At 48.0% G+C, this 17515-nt stretch overlaps 2 protein-coding genes across 4 annotated transcripts in view; both read right to left on the reverse strand.

The window, feature by feature from the left end:
- Nucleotides 1-3513, reverse strand: part of LOC101162987 (puratrophin-1) — a 57851-nt gene extending 54338 nt beyond the window's left edge. The window contains exon 1 of one of the 3 annotated variants that reach the window (XM_023953779.1): nt 3069-3507. The gene's annotated coding sequence lies outside the window, so the exon portion shown is untranslated. Of the gene's footprint in view, nt 1-3068 lie in introns of all 3 variants that reach the window. The other 2 variants (XM_023953781.1, XM_023953782.1) reach the window with 2 other exon arrangements.
- Nucleotides 3514-6141: 2628 nt separating this feature from the next.
- The window catches only part of slc9a5 (solute carrier family 9 member A5), a 29598-nt gene continuing 18224 nt past the window's right edge, over nt 6142-17515 (reverse strand). Inside the window, exons 14-16 of the mRNA XM_023953783.1 lie at nt 16022-16091; nt 15414-15542; nt 6142-8229 (exon numbers count right to left, since the gene is read on the reverse strand). Of these exons, the coding sequence (XP_023809551.1) occupies nt 7634-8229; nt 15414-15542; nt 16022-16091 (795 nt within the window). The 3' untranslated portion in view covers nt 6142-7633. The remainder of the gene's footprint in view (nt 8230-15413; nt 15543-16021; nt 16092-17515) is intronic.

The following is a 17515-nucleotide window of genomic DNA, read 5'->3' on the forward strand; positions in this document are numbered from 1 at the left end:
TTTTATCTCAGCATCTCCTTTTGAAATGTGCTCAAACACAGAGTTCAGCTAAATTACAGAAGTGGTATTAATGTTTGTAGAGCTGCCGCTAGCTTGAGCCTATCAGACGGAAAAACGCTTCTGGCTCTCGTTTCAGGTGTTTGCCGTACTCCCACTTTTGGCAGCTGCATTTTGCTATGTCTGGTCTCCAGGTTTAAAGTCACAACCCCAGAGGTCAACATTTTCCACGGCCGGTGGGTTTGTTTTATCTCTACATTCACAGTTTTACCGGACAAAGTATTTCATCATTTTACTGGAGGTTTCATTTTATTTTTGTGATATTGTGTTGAATGCAAAGAGAGAGGACGTCACAACATAACGACAACATCAGATAAAAAAAGTGTAAAGTGATTTCTAATCTGCCTTTGCTCGCTGCTTTTGGCATTTTCACACGGTCATTAAAGTCTTTTATTTTCTATCACAAATGAGCTGTTTCTTCTCTTCAGCACAGCTAAAAGCCAGTCAGTCACCTGTAGCCAACTGATAAAAAAGAAAATTCTTTTCTTCATGAACTCTCTAAGTCATTTATAGATGGTATGAACACATCTTTAGTCTCATCTAGCTGTAAACTCAACTTAAAACCTGCTGAGAAAACAAGGACAGATTTGCTAAGGGGCAGGAGATTAACAATAAATGCACTTTCCTCTAATTACGCCTCAGGGTAGGGCAGGGCGATAAAACGATATATATTGCGATACTTTTATTTTGAAGGGTCTGAGTTGTGAGCATTTCCTTGGTTTTTGGCGAGGAAAAGTTAGTGGGCTAGTCGCCACATGGCGAGTAAACGTTTGCGTGAAAGTAGTCATGTTTATTTTGGTGAATTTCTTTTGTCCTCTCCTCCTCTCCAGTCTGTGGCTGTGAGACTCGGTTCACGCCGTGGTCACTTCACCTGTGAGTGGCGTTCAGTTTAACCTGATGAAACAGCAGTTTTAGCAGCGTCCAGTCAGAAGTGGAGGATAACGCTGCTTCACTTACAGCAGCAACAGACAGAGGAATAAAAAGTGTTGATGTGGAGGCAGCGCTGTTGTTGGACGCTAATTCTATGATGCTAACGATGCTATGCTAACCAGCTGTTCCGTCTGTCAGCTAAATGTAAAAAAACAGAGCGGTTTACAGTCTGACAGTATTTTCACAGACCGCACTTTAAGACATGGCGGATAAATAATACAACCAAATGAAGTCATAGGGTGTTAATAACAGCACTTTTCTCTAAATATTAACAGAACTGAATCAACCGTGTTTTAGCAGCGTCAAAGAGCCGGTGTTACACCCCCCCCCCCCCCCCCCTTCATGAGAGCTGCAGCTTTGATGCTAATGATTTATAATCAAAAACTTTATAGTGTTTTCATGCTGTCATTTGTTATGGGTTAATATAAAATGTGATAAACTGGAGGCAGAATTTGGAAATCTATCATAAATCTTTCCTTGTTAGAATTTGAGCTTCCACTTAGATGACAATAAAGATGTGTTCCTACCATTTATAAATTACTTTTATGCAGTTTCATTATCACAACACCCGGATAGTGTCATTATTTGGCCAATTAAAAATGTTTGGCTGCTAGATTTTTGTATCTACTTGGCCGGTGACTCATGTCAGCCCGTGTGGAAGTATTACTGTTGTTTAAAATTAAATACACATTTAAAAATAAAAAAGAATCTGACAAAAAACAGAGTAAGGTGCAGGAAGCATGTTCCTTCTACAACTGGAAATACCACCAACCGTTTTTATCACCTGAAGCAACAAACATGTTCAATCTTAAGGCCCGTTCACACCGGGACGAATTTCGCGCGCGATTTTCGCCGACGTTTAACGCCTCGTGACTAAACAAAGGGCACCAATGAGAGTGTGCACACCGACGCGAAAAAACGCCACGCGTCAAAGCGTCAAAAAAAACCCGACTCGGGTTCGTTTTTTTGTTTTGACGTGGCGCGTCCAAATCTATTCGACCAATGAGAACGGCCTTTTTGCACACATGTCTGTAGCTTCTGAAGTTACAGTAAAACACAACTTGGGGGCGCTCAAACACAAAACTGCCTTTCTGAGCACACATACCAGCGAAGAAGATAGACGCCAAGTAGCGTCTACACTGCCGTGAAGAAATAATGACGGACATTCTAAAATATCCCCGAACCAAGCACCAGTTGGAGCTACTGGTGCTTGAAATATTCATGTTTTCTTTGTATTATTCTGACAAGCGCGTAAATACTTGCTCTCTTCTTCTGAGGGAAAAGTGAGTTTAAGAAGCGTAAAGTTGAGCAGCGCCACCTTGTAGTTGTAGAGTATTTCTGTTTACATTAAGCGCCATCTAATGTCAGGGAATGAAATTGCATGTTCGCTCGGCTCATCGTCAGCGAAAATCGCCTGGGTGTGAACACAAAAAACGCTGGCGAATAACGCCTGGCGAGTATTTGTCCCGTTGTGTACGGGCCTTTAGACTGAAATAAAACAGGATTCTCCAAAAAAACCACAAAGGTCAGACCTGCACAGCAGCAACAGCATAACTACCAGAAAAAACTCTGAATTTGTTTTTAGTTCCTAGATTATTCAAAGGAGATTTACTAAAATGTTTGTCACTTTTATGTTTGCTCTGTAAAACTTAAAAACACTAGAATTTATTTGTAGAATTAATGTTTTGTTTGTGAATGGAATTGATCTATCATTATGTAGAAGAAACCATTTCTGTAAATCTATTTATCAGACCCGTTTAAACGCCAAAGGTGCGCTAATGGCTAACACAATACGCCCCCTCAGTGGTTACATGGTGAACTGACCTAAGTCAGTCCATTGGTTTTCAAATCAGCATCAATCTAGAAGTTTGTTTCCGTTCGCGCTCCTTTCTAGGGTTTCGTTCTGCTGTCGTCAGCTTTGGCGCTTCAAGCTAAGCTAACCAGTTTAGCCGGCTAAAGCTAACTCTCCTAGCTAAAGGAGCTGAGTACGAGTCTTCGCCGACAGCTCGCAGCTTATGCGAACACCACCGCCACGGTTGAACTTGTGTGTTAGACATGCTAACGTGCAGGTGTGAACTCACCTGGCCAAACGCCTCCTCCGCCGCCTTCAGGGTTACACTAACAGGAACGGCAGAAGAAAAAAAAACGGGGGCCGCGCGCGCGAGCCTCTCTTCCCGCCGTCATGAGCCTTTTCACTCACTTCCACCTGGTTTTTTCCTCACTTGCGTGTCCCGACGTCCTCGCACTCGGGGTCACCTGTCCGCCGGCGTCCACCTTGGTCACGCGGATGGCGCTCTAACGGTCAGGGGTGACGGTTGGTCGCGCTTTCCCGCCCAACTGAAGGAGAACTTCCATGTTTGTAAAACCACGAAGCTAAAGTTTAAACTAAAACGGATCGTATCAGCGATTTAACAGCACTAAATTCCCTTAAAACATATGTTTAAAAATCTGCCGACTAACATTATTCCGCCCTGAAGCTGCAGTTCCAAGAGGCGATCCTGTGAATCACGTGATCCTCTCATTCTGAGTGAAGCGCCCCCTGGAGGTCAGAAAGGAAAGTGACTCTGTGAGCTTGAACTCTTCAGGAATGGTCTCTTGCATGGAAAATGCAGCATGGTTTGTCTGTTGATGTTTAATGTCGGCAGCAGGGATGGGATCCATCCTGAAACCGCCAGGATGGATCTGAGGATCTCAGGTGACCATCGTGGGCCCTCATCTGTGTCCCAAAAACATCCAAACACTAAGTCTCAATCTCAGTTTCCTTCAACAACTTAGACAGTGGAGAGGAGGTAATCTGAGAGAGATGATCACAGATTACAGAAACTCAGCAGAAGAACAGGTGGGGGGGGGGGACTCCAATTCTAGAAGAAAAGCTGCAAATCATCCAGTTAAACTGGGAGCAGCTTTCAGGCTCTGGTGGTTCTATTTCTACTGTTTCTGTATGAATAAATCCATAAAGCTACTATTCATTATTCTTAAATTAACCTTGAAGTAAGAACAATGTTCGAATGATGGCTTTTAAAGTCATTTACCTTTTTTATTTTGTTTGTTTGTTTTAGGTAGCAGCAAATTGACAGCAGACATTAATAGTAATAATAATAATGAAGATAAATGCGATAACAGAAAACAGTAGCCAAATTTGACCCAGTGAGTTCTCCAGAAAGTGCATTCACACCACATTTTAAGACTTTTTCTAAAGAAAAACACGATTTATAAAACTTGATTCAGAAAATGATGAACTGTGTTCCTCAAACAGCAAGAACTGGTAGAAACCGGCTAAAACAAACGTTAGCATTGAGCTGAACGAGACTTACAGACCAGCTCCAAACAACATCAAAGCATCAAATGACTCCAAAGAAGAGAAACAAGTGCATAAACTGGAGGCTCTAGTCGAGGTGCTAACGCTACACTTTTGGCCAAAAATAATAAAGTGTCCAGACGGAGGTTGTGGGTAAAAATCCCCTGTCGAGTCAAATTAACCCTTGTGGTGTCATAGATGACCCCCCCCCCCCTTCCATTGACGTGTTCTCTCTACCATGACAAAGGTGGATAAAGGTGGAAAGATTTCATGTCATCCATGGACACCAGTGAGGATCACAAATCATTGACGAAAAAAGGTTCAGAGCACTGTCTAGTGGGTCTAGATGACCCCACTCCCGACGTTAAAGTGCCTAGGATAGAACAAGGGTTACGTGTTTAAAAAAGGGGAGCTGAGGCCTTCCTGTTCTACAAAAAGGAAATGGGCAGCAGTGCTTCCCGCCACACTCAGCTACCAGTTAGACATGAACTGAATGTTTAACTTGGAGCAAAGAAGTCCTTCCTTCTTGAATTCAACCTAAAACCTTTTGAACATCATGAATTAAACCAAGCAAAGGTTGAGCATGAATGTCTTTAATGAGCAGAGCTGTTTGACATCAACACGTTTCTGGACAAATGTTTTCCAGACGCAGAAAGATGACCTTTCCTCCCTCTGAATGATCCTTCAGGAGAATCCGTGACAGAGCAGAGCCGGCCTCCACGGCTGCGGTGGAAGGACGCCTGATGCTACACAGTAAGGCAAAAACAGCCTTTGGCAAAGCAAGACACCAGTAAAGGCACAACTTCACAACAGAAAGGACACGCAGCCACAGCAGGAAGGAAGATTTGCTCTTCAAGCACACCAGCTACACGTTTAGATCTGACACCAGGGCTGTTTGATGAATCGGTTTCTATCCCTACCATCCAACCAGATCCATCTGATAAAAATCCTTTCAAAAGGATTTACATCGATAATCAATGTTGGAAAATACCATTTAGATTGAAACGTGGTGGGTTTATTTTACTGTAAGGACCAATCACAGCGGACAACACACGCATGATGTCATGAACACGGATCAGTCCATCATTCCAGTCCAATGTGTGGACAGACTGTGAATAAAGTCATGTGACCATCCAGGGTCTAGAAGGTTCTAAGAATGTTCCCTTTGGATTCTCTGGATGTGGAAAAACAACAGTGGGGATCTTCAGGAAACTAACATGTGAATGGATTTGACATTCATTCTAGTTTACTTGTTGGTTTGGACACAGATTTCATTTAACTTGATGATCTGGAAGAAATCCAAGAATCTGGAAAACTGTTCAGGAGCAGGAATTTTTGTCTGGAAGTTTGGATGAAGATGATCTGGATCCACTTTAGGACAGAGGATCTGGATCCCCTTTAGGGCAGAGGATCTGGATCCCCTTTAGGACAGAGGATCTGGATCCCCTTTAGGACAGAGGATCTGGATCCCCTTTAGGGCAGAGGATCTGGATCCCCTTTAGGACAGATGATCTGGATCCACTTTAGGGCAGAGGATCTGGATCCCCTTTAGGGCAGAGGATCTGGATCCCCTTTAGGACAGAGGATCGGATCGGTCAGAATGAACAAATCAACTATGAATTGAATTGTCAACCACAAATTATGATATGAATGGAATTGTCATTAAAATTTGATACGAGAAGCTTTAAGAGAACAAAGCTCCTGCCAGCTGAGGAGAAAACAAAGACCTCCACCCAGCAGGGGGCGCCACTGCCAAGACCCTTCTGCATTTATCCCAAATTTGAAATGAATACTTCCTTTAATCTTCCGTTTCATCACAGCTGAGCACCAAAAGACATTCACCGATACGTCAGACGTTAAGTTTGGACATTTATTTTGAATCAGGCTGTTTTAAATGACCCTCAATACCATACAAGGACGTCCCTGTAAAAACCAAAGCCGGACGCTTTTTCTACTGAAACCTGTTGGGACATAAAGGCTGTTCTTTAAGGAACAGAGTGACCGCTGCTGGAGACGTCCTCTAGTTTCTCCTCTGAGGACGGCAGACGAAGACTCCGTCTGACAGTCAGTTTTTCACCTCAACCACCACTAAAAACCAGGAGTTACTGGTTTCTAGGTTAACTTCCCCTTGTTTGTCTTTACACTCTATTATCAGGACGTTGCCGAGTTGGGCGGAGATAACTCCGGTCACATCCCACTTCCTTTTCAGGGTGCAGAATCCAGCGGCTGACGTCAGCCGCTCTGTCAGAGTTTGCATGTTTGTTGGACGTTTTCCTGACGTTTCAGAGGCAAAAGACTTTAGAGGAAACAAAGTCAAGAGAGCATAACGACAGAAGGTTAAGGCTGAACATGAGGCCCTGAAAAAAAACACTAAAAACTGACAATTCAATTTACCAAATGGTATGAATATGACCTTTAAACTCAGTGATTTCCTGCCTTGCTCGGGTTACCGTGACAACGGGGCGGAGCCGGGCTCACAGTTTGCATTTTGTGCTTTTGTTCTGACTGCTCCTCGTGACAAAGCAACGTTAAGACGTACATTTCTTTTCTGACCTGACTCCAAGACATTTTTCTGGAGTTTTTTTAGAGAATTACGACTCTGATGTGAAGCACAAGTTATTTGTACTCTTCCTAGCTATCAGCTGATGTTGCAGCCAGTGACTCTGCCCCTCCCACACACAGCTGTATAAGGTGCATTCACGAATTTCTGCAGGTGGAGTAGAGTTTACTTCTCTGTGAAAGTGTTTCAGACATCCTGAAGAGCATTGTTGAAGTACAACTTTAAAAAAAGGTGATGTCAGCGTTGGAGCTCGCCTGCATCTTTACAGGAATTTAAAGCATTCGGCCAAAGCGGGTCTTAAGCTGACTTCGTGAAGATGCTGGCATTACATTCAATAAAAACTAATATTGATCATCTTTGAGGTTGAAATAAAATCTACTTTCATCCTTAAATTGTGTTTACAAGAAAAGTTAAAAGGTTTTACAATCTCAATATTATGATCTGTCTTTCCACGCTGCTTACAGTTGACCTCTGAACTGGATTGTAGCTTTGAGATCATACTGGACACATTTTGGGATATTTTCTTCTCAGACAGACCATAATATCATTGTGATTGTAGTTCTTTCTGAATCTGTCGTGTGGTGGCAGTAAAATATGTGGCTGCAGATCAGAGTCGGAGATAAATTTACTGTGAAATCTGCTGAAGTCCTCTGAACGCCAGGAGACAGCCGCTGAGGCCGGAACGGCGAGCAGCACTGTTTTTGTGTGGATTAGACTGTAGGGAGGCGGGGCCGTTCCGTTGTGGTCAAGAAGACAAGCTCCTCCCCCAAGTGTGTTGTCCTCCACATCTACAGCTGGGTGGGGCCTCGACTTGGAGGCTCAGTACTGCCAGGAGGGGGCGCTGCCACCAGGCTCCTCAGGTAGACACAGGGGTTTCTTCTCCTCCCAGAGCCTGGCGGAGGTGGGGGAGGGGGCGGAGGCAAGGCCCCGGGGATTTTAGAAGGGGACATGAGCGGCCTCATTTCCTGTGATGCTCCTCCCCCCATCTCCTCTTCTTCATCATCTTCCTCCAAATTCGTCTTCTTCTTCTTTTCTGGGAAGCAGAAGGAGCTCTGTAACACCTGAGCGGCGATGGAGGTAGTGCTTCCCGCCACACTGCCCGGCGGTGTGTAGGAGGCAGGTCGGGGTCCTCCCAGCCTGAAGAGGGCGCTGACGCGAGGGTGGACCGCCTCAGGGGGGGCAGGTGGGGAGGAGACGCTCTCCAAGGAGGAAATACTCTGATTCCAAGCCTGCTGAAGGTCCACAGGGATGATTTTGGTGGCCTCCAAGGACACGCAGGGAGGGGGCGAGCCCACGCTGCCCTTCCACGGCAGATGGTTGTCTCCACCGGGGGGGGGTCCTGGTTCAGCTGGTGGACTTGGACAGACCTCCAGAGCTGCTGGGACTAAACCAGAAGAGAAAAATGCAAAGGTTACCACGGCTACTGTGATTCACGCTAACAACTGTAACTGTTGGAATGTGAGTGAAAGCTCTGCTGTGGCCAGGAACCCTCACTCCACAACGCTAAGGAGGTCTACGAGGACGTCCATCAGTACGTCTACGAGGACGTCCATCAGAACACTAGGAGGAAGTCCATCAGTACGTCCACGAGGACGTCCATCAGTACGTCTACGAGGACGTCCATCAGTATGTCTACGAGGACGTCCATCAGTACGTCTACGAGGACGTCCATCAGAACACTAGGAGGAAGTCCATCAGTACGTCCACGAGGACGTCCATCAGTACGTCTGCGAGGACGTCCATCAGTACGTCTACGAGGACGTCCATCAGTACGTCTACGAGGACGTCCATCAGAACACTAGGAGGAAGTCCATCAGTACGTCCACGAGGACGTCCATCAGTACGTCTACGAGGACGTCCATCAATTTGTCTACGAGGACGTCCATCGGTACGTCTACGAGGACGTCCATCAGTACGTCTACGAGGACGTCCATCAGAACACTAGGAGGAAGTCCATCAGTACGTCCACGAGGACGTCCATCAGTACGTCCACGAGGACGTCCATCAGTACGTCCACGAGGACGTCCATCAGTACGTCTACGAGGACGTCCATCAGTACGTCTACGAGGACGTCCATCAGAACACTAGGAGGAAGTCCATCAGTACGTCCACGAGGACGTCCATCAGTACGTCTACGAGGACGTCCATCAGTACGTCTACGAGGACGTCCATCAGTACGTCTACGAGGACGTCCATCAGAACACTAGGAGGAAGTCCATCAGTACGTCCACGAGGACGTCCATCAGTACGTCTACGAGGACGTCCATCAATTTGTCTACGAGGACGTCCATCGGTACGTCTACGAGGACGTCCATCAGAACACTAGGAGGAAGTCTATCAGTACCTCCACGAGGACGTCCATCAGTACGTCTACGAGGACGTCCATCAGTACGTCTACGAGGATGTCCATCAGAACACTAGGAGGAAGTCCATCAGTTCGTCCACGAGGACGTCCATCAGTACGTCTATCGGTACGTCTACGAGGAGGTCAATCTGTACGTCTACGAGGACGTCCATCGGTACGTCTACGAGGAGGTCAATCTGTACGTCTACAAGGACGTCCATTGGGAAGTCTACGAGGAGGTCAATCTGTATGTCTACAAGGACGTCCATTGGGAAGTCTATGAGGACATCCATCACTACATCTATGAGGAAGTCCATCTGTACGTCTACGAGGACGTCCATCGGCACATCTACGAGGAGGTCCATCAGTACGTCTACGAGGACGTCCATTGGGAAGTCTACGAGGACATCCATCACTACATCTATGAGGAAGTCCATCTGTACGTCTACGAGGACGTCCATCGGCACGTCTACGAGGAGGTCCATCTGTACGTCTACGAGGACGTCCATCGGTACGTCTACGAAGAGGTCAATCTGTATGTCTACAAGGACGTCCATTGGGAAGTCTACGAGGACATCCATCACTACATCTATGGGGAAGTCCATCTGTACGTCTACGAGGAGATCCATCGGTACGTCTACGAGGAGGTCAATCTGTACGTCTACGAGGAAGTCCATCGGTACGTCTACGAGGAGGTCAATCTGTACGTCTACAAGGACGTCCATTGGGAAGTCTACGAGGAGGTCAATCTGTATGTCTACAAGGACGTCCATTGGGAAGTCTACAAGGACATCCATCACTACATCTATGAAAAAGTCCATCTGTACGTCTACGAGGACGTCCATCGGCACGTCTACGAGGAGGTCCATCTGTACGTCTACGAGGAAGTCCATCGGTACGTCTACGAGGAGGTCAATCTGTACGTCTACAAGGACGTCCATTGGGAAGTCTACGAGGAGGTCAATCTGTATGTCTACAAGGACGTCCATTGGGAAGTCTACAAGGACATCCATCACTACATCTATGAAAAAGTCCATCTGTACGTCTACGAGGACGTCCATCGGCACGTCTACGAGGAGGTCCATCGGCACGTCTACGAGGAGGTCCATCGGTACCTCTACGAGGACGTCCATCAATACGCCTACGAGGACGTCCAGCAGTACATCTATGAGGAAGTCCATCTGTACGTCTACGAGGACGTCCATCGGCACGTCTACGAGGACGTCCATCGGCACGTCTACGAGGAGGTCCATCTGTACGTCTACGAGGACGTCCATCGGTACGTCTACGCGGACGTCCATCGGCACGTCTACGAGGAAGTCCATCGGAACGTCTACGAGGACGTCCATCAATACGCCTAGGAGGACGTCCAGCAGTACATCTATGAGGAAGTCCATCTGTACGTCTACGAGGACGTCCATCGGCACATCTACGAGCAGGTCCATGAGTACATCTACGAGGACGTCCATTGGGAAGTCTACGAGGACATCCATCACTACATCTATGAAAAAGTCCATCTGTACGTCTACGAGGACGTCCATCGGCACGTCTACGAGGAGGTCCATCGGCACGTCTACGAGGAGGTCCATCGGTACCTCTACGAGGACGTCCATCAATACGCCTACGAGGACGTCCAGCAGTACATCTATGAGGAAGTCCATCTGTACGTCTACGAGGACGTCCATCGGCACGTCTACGAGGACGTCCATCGGCACGTCTACGAGGAGGTCCATCTGTACGTCTACGAGGACGTCCATCGGTACGTCTACGCGGACGTCCATCGGCACGTCTACGAGGAAGTCCATCGGAACGTCTACGAGGACGTCCATCAATACGCCTAGGAGGACGTCCAGCAGTACATCTATGAGGAAGTCCATCTGTACGTCTACGAGGACGTCCATCGGCACGTCTACGAGGACGTCCATCGGCACGTCTACGAGGAGGTCCATCTGTACGTCTACGAGGAGGTCCATCGGTACGTCTACGAGGACGTCCAGCAGTACATCTATGAGGAAGTCCATCGGTACGTCTATGAGGACGTCCATCGGCACGTCTACGAGGAGGTCCATCGGTACGTCTACGAGGACGTCCAGCAGTACATCTATGAGGAAGTCCATCTGTACGTCTACGAGGACGTCCATCGGTACGTCTACGAGGACGTCCATCAATACGCCTACGAGGACGTCCAGCAGTACATCTATGAGGAAGTCCATCTGTACGTCTACGAGGACGTCCATCGGCACGTCTACGAGGACGTCCATCGGTACGTCTACGAGGACGTCCATCAGTACGTCTACGAGGATGTCCATCAGAACACTAGGAGGAAGTCCATCAGTTCGTCCACGAGGACGTCCATCAGTACGTCTATCGGTACGTCTACGAGGAGGTCAATCTGTACGTCTACGAGGACGTCCATCGGTACGTCTACGAGGAGGTCAATCTGTACGTCTACAAGGACGTCCATTGGGAAGTCTACGAGGAGGTCAATCTGTATGTCTACAAGGACGTCCATTGGGAAGTCTATGAGGACATCCATCACTACATCTATGAGGAAGTCCATCTGTACGTCTACGAGGACGTCCATCGGCACATCTACGAGGAGGTCCATCAGTACGTCTACGAGGACGTCCATTGGGAAGTCTACGAGGACATCCATCACTACATCTATGAGGAAGTCCATCTGTACGTCTACGAGGACGTCCATCGGCACGTCTACGAGGAGGTCCATCTGTACGTCTACGAGGACGTCCATCGGTACGTCTACGAAGAGGTCAATCTGTATGTCTACAAGGACGTCCATTGGGAAGTCTACGAGGACATCCATCACTACATCTATGGGGAAGTCCATCTGTACGTCTACGAGGAGATCCATCGGTACGTCTACGAGGAGGTCAATCTGTACGTCTACGAGGAAGTCCATCGGTACGTCTACGAGGAGGTCAATCTGTACGTCTACAAGGACGTCCATTGGGAAGTCTACGAGGAGGTCAATCTGTATGTCTACAAGGACGTCCATTGGGAAGTCTACAAGGACATCCATCACTACATCTATGAAAAAGTCCATCTGTACGTCTACGAGGACGTCCATCGGCACGTCTACGAGGAGGTCCATCTGTACGTCTACGAGGAAGTCCATCGGTACGTCTACGAGGAGGTCAATCTGTACGTCTACAAGGACGTCCATTGGGAAGTCTACGAGGAGGTCAATCTGTATGTCTACAAGGACGTCCATTGGGAAGTCTACAAGGACATCCATCACTACATCTATGAAAAAGTCCATCTGTACGTCTACGAGGACGTCCATCGGCACGTCTACGAGGAGGTCCATCGGCACGTCTACGAGGAGGTCCATCGGTACCTCTACGAGGACGTCCATCAATACGCCTACGAGGACGTCCAGCAGTACATCTATGAGGAAGTCCATCTGTACGTCTACGAGGACGTCCATCGGCACGTCTACGAGGACGTCCATCGGCACGTCTACGAGGAGGTCCATCTGTACGTCTACGAGGACGTCCATCGGTACGTCTACGCGGACGTCCATCGGCACGTCTACGAGGAAGTCCATCGGAACGTCTACGAGGACGTCCATCAATACGCCTAGGAGGACGTCCAGCAGTACATCTATGAGGAAGTCCATCTGTACGTCTACGAGGACGTCCATCGGCACATCTACGAGCAGGTCCATGAGTACATCTACGAGGACGTCCATTGGGAAGTCTACGAGGACATCCATCACTACATCTATGAAAAAGTCCATCTGTACGTCTACGAGGACGTCCATCGGCACGTCTACGAGGAGGTCCATCGGCACGTCTACGAGGAGGTCCATCGGTACCTCTACGAGGACGTCCATCAATACGCCTACGAGGACGTCCAGCAGTACATCTATGAGGAAGTCCATCTGTACGTCTACGAGGACGTCCATCGGCACGTCTACGAGGACGTCCATCGGCACGTCTACGAGGAGGTCCATCTGTACGTCTACGAGGACGTCCATCGGTACGTCTACGCGGACGTCCATCGGCACGTCTACGAGGAAGTCCATCGGAACGTCTACGAGGACGTCCATCAATACGCCTAGGAGGACGTCCAGCAGTACATCTATGAGGAAGTCCATCTGTACGTCTACGAGGACGTCCATCGGCACGTCTACGAGGACGTCCATCGGCACGTCTACGAGGAGGTCCATCTGTACGTCTACGAGGAGGTCCATCGGTACGTCTACGAGGACGTCCAGCAGTACATCTATGAGGAAGTCCATCGGTACGTCTATGAGGACGTCCATCGGCACGTCTACGAGGAGGTCCATCGGTACGTCTACGAGGACGTCCAGCAGTACATCTATGAGGAAGTCCATCTGTACGTCTACGAGGACGTCCATCGGTACGTCTACGAGGACGTCCATCAATACGCCTACGAGGACGTCCAGCAGTACATCTATGAGGAAGTCCATCTGTACGTCTACGAGGACGTCCATCGGCACGTCTACGAGGACGTCCATCGGTACGTCTACGAGGACGTCCATCGGCACGTCTACGAGGACGTCCATCGGTACGTCTACGAGGAGGTCAATCTGTACGTCTACAAGGACGTCCATTGGGAAGTCTACGAGGAGGTCAATCTGTATGTCTACAAGGACGTCCATTGGGAAGTCTACGAGGACATCCATCACTACATCTATGAGGAAGTCCATCTGTACGTCTACGAGGACGTCCATCGGCACATCTACGAGGAGGTCCATCAGTACGTCTACGAGGACGTCCATTGGGAAGTCTACGAGGACATCCATCACTACATCTATGAGGAAGTCCATCTGTACGTCTACGAGGACGTCCATCGTCACGTCTACGAGGAGGTCCATCTGTACGTCTACGAGGACGTCCATTGGGAAGTCTACGAGGAGGTCAATTTGTATGTCTACAAGGACGTCCATTGGGAAGTCTACGAGGACATCCATCACTACATCTATGGGGAAGTCCATCTGTACGTCTACGAGGAGATCCATCGGTACGTCTAGGAGGAGGTCAATCTGTACGTCTACGAGGACGTCCATCGGTACGTCTACGAGGAGGTCAATCTGTACGTCTACAAGGACGTCCATTGGGAAGTCTACGGGGAGGTCAATCTGTATGTCTACAAGGACGTCCATTGGGAAGTCTACAAGGACATCCATCACTAAATCTATGAGGAAGTCCATCTGTACGTCTACGAGGACGTCCATCGGCACATCTACGAGCAGGTCCATGAGTACATCTACGAGGAGGTCAATCTGTACGTCTACAAGGACGTCCATTGGGAAGTCTACGGGGAGGTCAATCTGTATGTCTACAAGGACGTCCATTGGGAAGTCTACGAGGGCATCCATCACTACATCTATGAAGAAGTCCATCTGTACGTCTACGAGGACGTCCATCGGCACGTCTACGGGGACGTCCATCGGCACGTCTACGAGGAGGTCCATCGGTACGTCTACGAGGACGTCCATCAATACGCCTACGAGGACGTCCAGCAGTACATCTATGAGGAAGTCCATCTGTACGTCTACGAGGAGGTCCATCGGTACATCTACGAGGACGTCCATCAGTACGTCTACGAGGACATCCATCACTACATCTATGAAGAAGTCCATCTCTACGTCTACGAGGAAGTCCATCAGTACGTCCACGAGGAGGTCCATCGGCACGTCTACGAGGAGGTCCATCGGTACGTCTACGAGGACGTCCATCAATACGCCTACGAGGACGTCCAGCAGTACATCTATGAGGAAGTCCATCTGTACGTCTACGAGGACGTCCATCAGTACGTCTATGAGGACGTCCATTGGGAAGTCTACGAGGACGTCCATCAGTACGTCTACGAGGACGTCCATCAGTACGTCTATGAGGACGTCCATTGGGAAGTCTACGAGGACGTCCATCAAGACGTCTACGAGGACGTGGGTCAGGACATTTATGAGGAGGTCAACTCCATTTTTTTTTTTTTTTTTTAATCAGAGATGTGTTAGAAATGTGGAAAATGCAAAAACATTTGTGGTCACGTTCTTTGCTCAGGATTCTGGTTTGGACCAGGATTTGTTCAGACTATCTTTGGACTTCTGCTTTCTCTTTAGACTAAGGAATGGAACCAGCACACGGCTCCTCGCTGTGGTGTGATGTTTGTTAGGACAGAAGCATCAGAGCTGGTCTCCAGAGTCTAGACGTGCTTCTGAGCTGCAGCTTCACCTGATTTGGGCCGTTGCTTTGGTGTCTCTGCTTTGCGAGCGACAAAGGTGATCCCGACGTCTTCCTCCTTTTCCGGATCGGAATGTTCGGCTTTGTCCACCTCCGGCTCCACAGGAACAACCACCGGATCTGACACAGAAGAGGAGAACATGACTGAATGTCTGCTTTAGCGGAAACCGGTTTACAACGGTCACCTGGATTCAGCTTTTTGAGGAAAACGTCTACAACTTTCTTTTCTTTTCAACTTGAACTTTTCTAAAACGGTCTCTACCCTTCTGGATGAACGAGAGTCTTCTCAGATATTTGCTTTAGAGGCAAAGAGCAGAGCAGTGAAAGACTGAGAGGGTCTGGGGGAGGCCCAACATGAAGGCCCTGAGGAGGTCAACAAGTCTCTAAGGAGGTCCATGAGGAGGTCCATGAGGAGGTCCATGAGGAGGCCTTGGAGGAGGATCCTAAGGAGGGGATGTCACAGTTGGAGCAACCCTGAGCTGCCATCTTCAGCTCTTTTGCTTCATCCTCCTTCATTTATTCATGTTTTGATGCTACATGTTAAAATAATCCATGTCAGGTGTCAGACTTTCGTCGACGCCTCTTCCACTCGGTCATACCTTTGTCCTGCCAGCTGACGTTGCGTCTAGGTTTGTCTCCGCCCTCTTCTTTGACGTCGGATCCTCGACGCTTGAAAAAAAGAGAGAAAAACAGCAGATCAGGGGCCTCATTTATAAACGTTGCGTACGCACAAAAGAAGGCGTACGCCACTCTCTACGCAATAGTTGAGATTTATAAAAAGCAAACTTGAGGGGAAAATGTGCGGTCCTTCACGCAAGCTCTGACCCAGGTGTACGCACAAAAACGGGTGAAATGAGAAACGGCGACGCCATCGGCAGATGGAAGAAACACGTGAAAGTGAAAATGACAATACTGCCTCTCAGAAATAACATGAAGACTTCACAAAGCAAGTCTGACAATTAACAGCTACACCAACACCCGTTTGATCGATCAGCAGTCAAACAAACAAAACAATCAAACGAAAATTACAACAGAAATTCAAATGAACACTTATTTGCAGAAAGAAAAGTGAAATATGTTCTGCAATATTGGCATGTTGTGCAATTCATCCTCATAAATAATATAGTTAACAGAACAAAATAATGTACAAAACTGATATTCTCGTTAATGTGTCCGTCTGGTGGAGCAGACATAGGTGCAATTAGACAGACAGACGGATAGATAGAGAGAGATGCATTAATTGTCCACTGGGGAAAGTTGTTTTCATGGTAAAATATTTCTTCATAAGCTACAGAATTATGGTATTCATGCATATGCCTTTAGTTTGTTTTATTTTTGATAAAACAATGTATGGCGTATGTCTCAACCATTCAGAAAGCAACAAGAAATTACATTTGCGCTGATCAACTTCTCATTTCCACGTGGATTATTACCGACATCTGCAGCTTGTCAGATGTAATTAAATGGATGGAAATAAAATGCCCCATCACAATGCGACGCACAATGGCTGATCTTGCGCTCTTAGAAGATGTGGCAAATGGAAGAATTCGGAGTGAACGCATCTTTAGACAGCAAGGAGACTTGCTGGCAAACGAGGACGAGTGGTTTATGAGCCGGTTCCGACTTCCTCTGCGGGCTTTTGGGGGTGTGTCACCTGGTGCATCTGGCGCGTCGGTGTCCCGCTGCGCCTCAGTCACCACTCCACTTAAAAGGGATTCCCCAATTATTGCCGCCAGTCTCTCATCAGGAGGGGTCAGCTCCGGTGTCCCCCCCCCCCCCCCCACCCGTGGCAGACACGGGTGTGTGTGTGTGGGGGGGGGGGGGGGGGGTTCAGCGCTAGACGTTTTTTTGCCTTGACTTTGATGTCCGACCATTTCTTTTTTATTTCGGCCACGGTCCGAGGTTGTGAGGCTACAGCATTAACGGCGTCTGCCACCGTTTGCCACTCACGTGCCTTTTTGGCATTAGTAATGCCCACACTGTGTCCTCCAAACAACACTTTTCTCCTCTTTTCCACCTCGCCAACGATAACTTCTACTTCACATTGAGTGAAGTTACGTTTTTTTGATTTCCTCTCGGTGTTTGCCATGGTT

This window comes from Oryzias latipes, chromosome 3 (genome assembly GCF_002234675.1).
Source record: "Oryzias latipes chromosome 3, ASM223467v1".
Classification (NCBI taxonomy): domain Eukaryota; kingdom Metazoa; phylum Chordata; class Actinopteri; order Beloniformes; family Adrianichthyidae; genus Oryzias; species Oryzias latipes.